Below are 8,680 nucleotides of genomic sequence, written 5' to 3' on the forward strand. Positions count from 1 at the left end.
TTCCGCACCCTCACACCCACAGACCCACAGATACCAGGGGTATTATAGGGGGTACGCATAGGGGCTACGGCGCTTTCATTTGGTGTAATGTATAAAAAGTTGTACACATCAAATTACCTTACTCTTAACGAGCACCCTGTGTGCCTGTAGCGGTCCCCACACCCCCATTAGCATGCCCGCACTATGGCCTAGCCGTTGTCGCGGCAATGGACTGATTCACCAGACGAAGACTGGGGCAGAGGTGGGGAAGTGTGTGTGTGTGTGTGTGTGTGTGTGTGTGTGTGTGTGTGTGTGTGTGTGTGTGTGTGTGTGTGTGGGTGTGGGTGTTGCGTACGATAATGCATGAACACACATTCACAGACGTCTCCGGCATGCATGTTACTCATCTAATTCTCCGGCACACATCAGGGGAGCTTGAACCAACACACGTACACACACACACATCTTTATGACCGCAATCTATGCGCAGTGATAGTAGAGGATTGTAGTCGGTGAGAGATGCACCTGAGGGATTTCTTCTGCATTTGTGTGTGTGTGTGTGTGTGTGTGTGTGTGTGTGTGTGTGTGTGTGTGTGTGTGTGTGTGTGTGTGTGTGTGTGTGTGTGTGTGTGTGTGTGTGTGTGTGTGTGTGTGTGTGTGTGTGTGTGTGTGTGTGTCCGAGTCCATTCTCTTCAGAATATTTCCAGATGGACTCCCGAGTTTCTCAGAACCCCAGGGCTGTCAGACCGAGTGGAAACAGTTCACCTCCGGGGATTCAACAACAACCGAACCTCTGTTAACAAGCGGAGAGTCGTGTACAGTAAATATCATTCTCCCGTTGAAGCAACTCTCGGTACACTCGCAAGGTGGTCTCTCCACCAATCCCTCCCACCTCCAACCTCACGAGGCTGCTTTTGATGCTGCCCGTGTGGTATTTTTTCTGCTCGCTGGAGCCGGCCACCACCTCAGCCCCTGCCTCAAGGTCCACAAGATCAATGGTGGGAAGAGGAAGTGATCCATGAAATCCAAACAAGCTTGTCTTATCCCACCCCCACTCCCCTTGCCCCTGAATCAACCGCAGGTATTTCTCTCTGTTGTGTGTGTGTGTGTGTTTTGTTCTTCTTCTCTATTGTTTGGAGGGTCACTCCCTGTGTGTGAATGCTTCCAGGGCGAGGCAGGAGGAAATAAGTGGCGTGGCCGTCTGACATTTCTGGGGGAGAGAGTAAAGATCTCAGCGGGCACAGAGGGGTGGGAAGGGAGGAGGCGAGAGGAAGAGTGGGGGGGAAAAAAAGGGTGAGAAGGTTGGGAGGGAAAGGGTGGGGACCCCCACCATAAAAAGGAAGGCGTGAGGTAATAACCTCTCGGGGGGGGGGGAGCCACCAGACGGCATTGTCAATAAATTATGTTATTACACAGGACCACACACACCCAAAATCCCACTCCAGACGTTCCGAAAAAAACGGATGCTTTTCATTGTGTGTGGAAACAGAACTTGATATTAACCTCTCTCTTCCGTTTGGCAGTCCAGCGGTGGTGGGGGGCGGGGGGGAGGATGTTCAGGGCTGGGCAGCAGAACCTCTTTCAGCGCTGATTGCAGCAGCTGCTTTTGGGGCTGGCGATTTGCAACGGAGAGCTTTCGCAAATCCTCGCTCGCCAATCGCAGTGGAGCGAGGGCTCTGGCGATTGCGCAAGAATATGGTTCCCTGTGATTTTATTGCAACACTTCATCTGTTACGCAGTCACCTCAGGGGTTCCCGCGTAGTCTCAGAAGTCGAGTAATGGAGCGTAAGTTCCGACATTTTTCGAAAAGGTTTTGCCCTTGCTGACACCCCTACATCTGGGACGCTGATCACAGTCTTTCCCAAGTTTAGCCTAAATCATTTCAGATACTTTCCTAAATAATGAAAATGATCCATCCTTCTCTTTTTTTGTGTGGCTTCATTGTGCAAGCCATCTCTGGGCTAGTTGTTACCAGCTCCGGCAGTCTAGTAAAGCAAATCGGGGGTAATAGATAAGGAGGGAAACTGAAATGGTTTGGAATCTGGGATTTCTTTCAAATGACGAATGTATTCAGGAAGGGATATGAAAACCTCCCCGGTCACTGCTCGCAATCTAGCTAGGCCTTTATTTTCTGTACTTTATCGGTTGCTCTTGTTTGCTTTTTCTCCAAAGCACCATTTAAGGTAATAAAATCAAATATTCCCCTTTTTCAAAAACAAGCAACACTCCAACCTCCATACTTGGTCTACCAAGTTAAAACAAGTCGCCCCACACTTTTCTCTCACGTTTCCAAACTTTGCACCATCATGCACCCAGAACACCCCAACGATGGATGGAGCAGATAACACTTCTCCACCCATCCCTCCACCCCTGCGGTCCCAGACTAGCACACCCAAAGTCTGTTTCTTTGTTATTGTCTTTTCCCCCCTTTTTTTGGACGGTGTGCCCCTTGTGATTCGACAGAAAAGGGAGGCACCAGGGCTGGAATGGGGGGGCCCCTTTCGCTCATGACATCAGCGGTAAAAGCAGCATCTGGTCCTGGGTGTGGAGCCCTGGTTGCTCCCCTCTCTCCCCTCCGTCACGGAGAGGCTCCAGCAATGGTGAGTCAGGGTCTCTAATGAGCAGCAGACTCCCTGCGCCAGGCTTAGGTCACCCTGTGGGAATCTCAGAGGTCGGCTGCATGCACGCTCCCAAGCCTGGCTGGCTGGAAGGCGTGTGTGTGTGTGTGTGTGTGTGTGTGTGTGTGTGTGTCTGTGTGTGTGTGTGTGTGTGTGTGTGTGTGTGTGTGTGTGTGCATTCGTCCCTGCTTGTGTGTGCAAGTGTGTGTTTGTGGGTGTGACTGCATGTGGGTGTGTGCGCGTGTGGAGCAATTTAAAAGAGTGAGTACGTGATCGTAGGCATGTGCGTGTGTTTGTGTGCATTTACACGCTAACTCGAGTGCGGCTGATAAAATATTCGGTTTTGAGTGGCAACACATTTCCTTGTCATGTACGGAAAAGTGCTACACCCTATCAGGCTGCATAATGTGCAAAAACACTCCAACGCCGACACTATCCTATGGCTGCGTAGGCTAGTGCACAGTGCTGGCCAGGAGGCAGAGAAACAGCAACAAGTCAAATGAGCGGCGCCTGGAGAGCCGAGAAGAGCCATACCGCACGAGACGTCTCTAAGCTTCCCCTCTTCGCCGGAGACAATTCTTCCCTGGCTTGAACGTCACACTTCAAACCCTAATGGAGAATAATGATCCGACCCGGGCAGGCAAGGGGCGACTCCATCTCAGGTCCCTGCAGTGTCTTTGAATTCTAAATGACGTGGCCGGGGGAGTGAGAGTGTGAGTGGCCCATTGAGATGCACAGCGTTCCACCACCGCTGGAGATACTCCGCAGCCATATGTCGGAGAGCATCTCTCGCCCCCCCCCTCCCCCTTCCTCACCCACCCCCATCCCCACAACATCAACACCACTACAACCAACACCAGATAAACAAGCACAACACACACACCTAAGCACCTCAAAGTCATCAGAGCATTGACCTCGAATACTAATGCATTCCCTGCCACATTTTGGCTATGGGGCAACACTTTGTCACACGGTGTTGATTTCATGACGCAAGCAGAGTCACTGGTTGCGCAGATGTGTGTGTGTGTGTAAATAATTCCCGGACACAGGATGTTGAAAAGAGAAGGCCCTAAGGCCATTGTTTTCTCGGCGCCATTGTCTCATCTCTTAATCGACTTGTTTAAAGCATTACAGATCAGACTTGCCAATGACATTAGAAAATAAGGACAAACAGCAACTAAACACTCTGCATGGAATGTGTTGCAGTCTGTATTTCATTACTGAATGAAATTGGGTCCCCTGGCCCCTCGAACCCGACGGCCCTGCGACTACAGCTCATCCAGTACAAACCAATATATATTATCGATGTGAGTTTTAGACTGATAAGGTATATATCTGCATGCATGTGACTCACCTGGCTGTTTTTCATTCACGTCCTTTAGCACGTGCTTGGCCAATGCAGAGAGCTGTACCTGCACACTCTGCAGGGTGTTCCGCAGAGAATGGATGTCCCCAGTGTGGGACCCAACCGTGGCATTGGTCCTCTGGACAGAGCCCTGGAGACTGGCAATCTTCCTCTCAATGCCATCCCTGATTTGGATGGGGTTACTGGAAGCCACGGCCTGCCTTTCGCACACCTTTTCCAGTCTGGTCAAACGACCGTCGACGGTCGAAATGGTGTGCGCCACGGTTTGGGTGTTGTCTTTGCAACGACCCAGTTCCAATGACATGCGGTTATTGAGTGTATCAAGCCTGTTCCGGAGCCCTTCCATCTGCTGATAATGGGCTCTTTCTGCCCCGGGACCTGACCCTGTAGGGGTGCCCAGGCCGCTCTGCCCTGCGTGGCAGCACGTCGAGTTGATTCTGTGGAGCTCGTGGTTGTGTATTCTCATCGAGTCGCCCACGCCTTTGACACTGCTGGCCAGGGCGATCACGTTGTTCTGGATGTTGACCAACCCCTTCTGGAAGCCGTCCATCGTGTTGACACTCTTCAGGTGACCCGCTGACACCCTCTCCACGATCTCCTCCAGGTTCCGGAGTTGTTCCGAATTTGTGCCGACGTCGGTGTGGAGAATTTCCAACTCTTTCTTACAGCGACCCAAGTCTTTCAAAATGGGATCCAGACTGGCCGTTGCAGGAGATGACCGTCCAGCACCGACCACGTCGTCAGAGCCGCGGCGTCCGAAGGCCACAACCGGGCCTTTGGCGGGGGACTTGTTGCCGCTGGTCTCCCCCCGGTTAGCGTCCACGCCGTCGTCCCCAAACAGTCCGGAGCTGTTGCTCATCTCAACCAACATGCCCGTGAACTGGTCCTCCATAGTGTTGAGACGCTCGTCCAGGAGCTGCCGGAGCTCATTGGCTTGGTCTTCCATCGCACGGCTCAGCTTCTCTTCGATGTAGAAGCAGTGCGTCTCTGCGTTCCGTTGCGTTATGTTCAGGCGCGCCTCCAACTCCTCGATGACTTGGCCGTACTCTTCCTCCGGTCGCGATTCGGACAGGAAGGCCAGCTCGTTGTCCATGCGCCCGTTCAGGATGATGTTGGCCTCGGCCACACGGCTGATCTCCTTCCACAGCTCTTTGTGGTCGGTGCCGTGCGGCTCCTGTTTGGGGGGCAGGGTCTGGCGCAGGTGGCGCACGGGTCCGTCCGCCGCCACCATGTCGAAGCGCAGCGCGTGGATCTCCTTCCTCAGCTCGGCGTCCTTTGAGTCGATCAGCCTGGTGAGGCGGCTCAGAGTCTGGTCCTGGCCCTCCTCGCAGATGGCCTGCAGGCTCTGGATCTTGTCGTTGCAGGAGCTCTGCTGCCTTCCCAGCTGCTCCTCCAGGTTCAGATCCACCTCCTTCCTCATCTGCCCCATCTTGCCTTCGACGTAGGTCTGGAGGATCGCCAGATCGGGCACCGACACGTCGCCGCCGCCGCCGCCCTCCAGCACGCCGGGCGGTGGCGCCTGAGACTGCGCGGCGTCCATGAGCAGCTGGATCTGGCTCTCCTGGCTCGTCACCAGCCCACGGAGCTCCTCCAAGGCGTCGTCTTTGCTCTGCATGGTGTGGGTCATGTCGTCCAGCCGGGCGATGATGTTCTCGATGCCTCTGTCTCCGATGGCGCCCTCTCCCCTGGTGGCCTGGTGACCGTCCAGCCCCACCGGGTTCTCATCCTCGCGGCCGGCCCCCGGCGCCACGCTGCCCGGCGGCCGCAGGTTGTTGAGCAGGGTCACCAGCATCTTGTTGGTGTCCTCCTGGATGTCCGTGCGCAGGTTGTCCGTCAAGCCGCTCAGCGCCGTCTGGAGGTCGACCACCACCTGCGAGAGGCGCTTCACCTCCCCCTCCAGGTGGCGCACCTTGTCGGGGCCTGGGCCGTGCCTGGCCTCGTGGTGGCCCGTCTCCCTCCGCTCTGGCCCTGGGGCGACAAGAGTACAACCGTAGGGGTTTGACTTTTGGTATTTTGGGGAAAAGCAACACATGGAGTGTAGTGGTAATAAAGCAGAACTTTTTAAATGTCACAAAAGGAGAATTTATGTGTCTAGGCCCGATGATTAGTCTGGGATTCAATTAAAAAATAGATTCATCATAAAGACGCAATATGCACTTTGCATATGATGAACCTTGGAACGTTGGTGTTTTCAATTCAGAAATATATTCTGCCGATATTATGTGAAATTCCTCCTTGATATTGTGATCAAATATCTTTCCACATCAGCTTTGTTCCGATATGTCCAACAAATTGCGACAGACAAAAAGTGTATCGCAATTAACCAACATTTCACAATGTCTTTCTTCTTACTTTGTGCATGTCTGGTGGTATGTCCAGGATTTGGAGAGTAGAAGGGCTGGGATCCTCGTGGTACTGTTTGATGGTTGAGAGTTGGTTTCACATCTTTGCAGTCCTGACCCTGATATCCAGGACAGCATTTCCACTCCAACCGTGTGACTATCTTGAAGGCGATCTTGTACATTGGCCGAAATTGAGTTCTGTACCTGTCAGAAAAGGGCATATTGAAAGAGTTAGACAGAGGAAACAAGAAACCTTGTCAGACATGTGTTACACGGGAAAACATGAGGGTAATCATGTGTGATCATGAGCTTAGAATTAGTAAACATAGTTTTTCTAGGGAATTACGATTGCGGCAACCCTCCCCTCCCTTCCGATACAAAGAAGCTGACTCAATTTCCGAGAAGTCAGGACTCATGTCATTGGTAACATCTGGAAAGATAATTTTTTTAAACCAATCATAATTCTCATCTGAGATGACACTGTCTCCAGCACTGGCTTGACTAATGGAAAAGATACATCAGAGAATCCAAAAAGACAGCCTCTAGTCATGTGTGTTGCAATATCCTAGAATGAGTACAAAGATCTTACCCTGAAACATCTCAAGATAAATGTGTTTTAATCCTTTTCCCTGATGTTATAAGCGCTCATATCACACATTGCTGTTGCTTTACCTAAAACGTCATTATGTTCCCTACTCTCAGGTATTGTGAAAGTTAAATTAAACCACAGCCAGTCTCTGATTACAATAACTACTTCCTGGCATTGTTGACTTATCTCACTCCCCAAACAATCAACCATCCACTCAGTCAAAATGAAATCCATTTTTGAAACAGCATTCATATTGTTACCGTGCAATCATAACAACGGGTGCTCTCAAACCTCTAATTACGATGCTATGAACATAACATCTAATGCAACCAAAAAAATCCACTTTGTTCAAAGGATCAATCGCCTTATTAAAAAAACAAAACCCTTCAATTACGTGTGTGAGGTTTAGATGATCTGGCTCTGCTCCCGCATGCTAAACCTCCTGCTGGCACTAAACATAACGATCAATCACACAAAACTTCATTGACTTTCCATCTTTGGTCCAGGGATGCTTACGTCACTTGTTGATCGCAGTTCTGCTGATAGGGGGGACAGGGCGCAGCCACGGGCTCCTCGAAGCTCTCCACTCCCCCCCGGACGGCGCAACTCACGTTCTTGTGCACGACGTACGCGCACCAATTCCTGCGAGAGTAGAAAAAAAAAGTCTGGGATTTGTTTTTAGTTGGACAGAATTCGCTGAGAACACCCCCCTTCTCTCTCCACTGACGGATGAACCACCTATATTAGAGACACCGTTCGTATCAGGGCCATGATATCGTGTGTAGTTGAATGATGTGTGTGTGAATCTGAATTCCTGTATACGTGCACTATGGCTCGGGTTCCGCTGTTCGATGGCTCTTATCGAATTCTTAGAGATAAACAGAGACCGGTTTGGTCATGCTGACTGATAAAGTCCGTCTAAAAGTAGACACCCCATCTGTTTGGGCTGCTCAGAAAGCAAGATACGCATTTTAATGCAACAGCACTTGGAAGCCTTTTTATTACAACATAAATCTAATTGTAGAAAAGGAGACAGATTCAGAGGTTTTTGGGTCATGGAAATGCTGGACTACAAACCTTTTTGGAGAAAAAAAATCACTGATCTTACCTATTTCTGTGCCTGTCTTCCACTCCAGTGTAGGCTGACCCCTGAAACAAGTCATACGGAGTCCCAGATGTCAAATAAAACTTGAGAAAAAAAGTCACAATGGTCCATTTCCAGTCCATATCTTCTGTTGGGTAATTCCTTAAATAGCCTACAAATAAATAAATCACACAAATAAAGCTATGTCGACATCGTTTACGACGAAGTAGGCTAGAGGGGGGAAGTCAGTGCGCCCTAGACCAAGAAATCTCAACTTCTACCAAGTCTTGACTCAGACTCAACTCTGCAACTCTCCAGTAATGACGTTAGGGGCCTACGCCCTCCTCTCCAGGACTAGGACCAAAAATAACATCGAAAGTCTTCTTGGTGTGACAACTCGATAGTAGGCTTTGGCTGAACTAACCCCCGGTGTGCAGCCTCAGAATGTGTCGCTTTCATTAGTAGAACAGAGCGTGGGGATAATTTGCGCAATAAGTGAATCAGAGGCAGATTAGATTTGCTGTTGGAAATACATCCTTGTTTGAAACGTGATGACCTCTCGCCACTTCGCACCCAGTTGATTAATTGAAGCGGAATGTTTATTAAGCATAAGCCAAAGTATTCGTGGGCATGCGTTTGTGTGCGCAGCGTGCGTGCGTCGCCATCACACGCGTGCGGACGCGTAATTCAGCCTGTGAGACG

At 50.6% G+C, this 8,680-nt stretch overlaps 1 protein-coding gene across 1 annotated transcript in view; it reads right to left on the reverse strand.

Moving 5' to 3' along the window:
• emilin2a (elastin microfibril interfacer 2a) overlaps positions 1 to 8,435 on the reverse strand; it is a 14,607-nt gene extending 6,172 nt beyond the window's left edge. The window contains exons 1-5 of the mRNA XM_060058496.1: positions 8,003 to 8,435; positions 7,411 to 7,536; positions 6,316 to 6,509; positions 3,867 to 5,931; positions 3,417 to 3,441 (exon numbers count right to left, since the gene is read on the reverse strand). Of these exons, the coding sequence (XP_059914479.1) occupies positions 3,417 to 3,441; positions 3,867 to 5,931; positions 6,316 to 6,509; positions 7,411 to 7,536; positions 8,003 to 8,121 (2,529 nt within the window). The 5' untranslated portion in view covers positions 8,122 to 8,435. The remainder of the gene's footprint in view (positions 1 to 3,416; positions 3,442 to 3,866; positions 5,932 to 6,315; positions 6,510 to 7,410; positions 7,537 to 8,002) is intronic.
• Between the last annotated feature and the right edge of the window lie 245 nt (positions 8,436 to 8,680).

Source organism: Gadus macrocephalus, chromosome 8, assembly GCF_031168955.1.
Source record: "Gadus macrocephalus chromosome 8, ASM3116895v1".
NCBI lineage: Eukaryota > Metazoa > Chordata > Actinopteri > Gadiformes > Gadidae > Gadus > Gadus macrocephalus.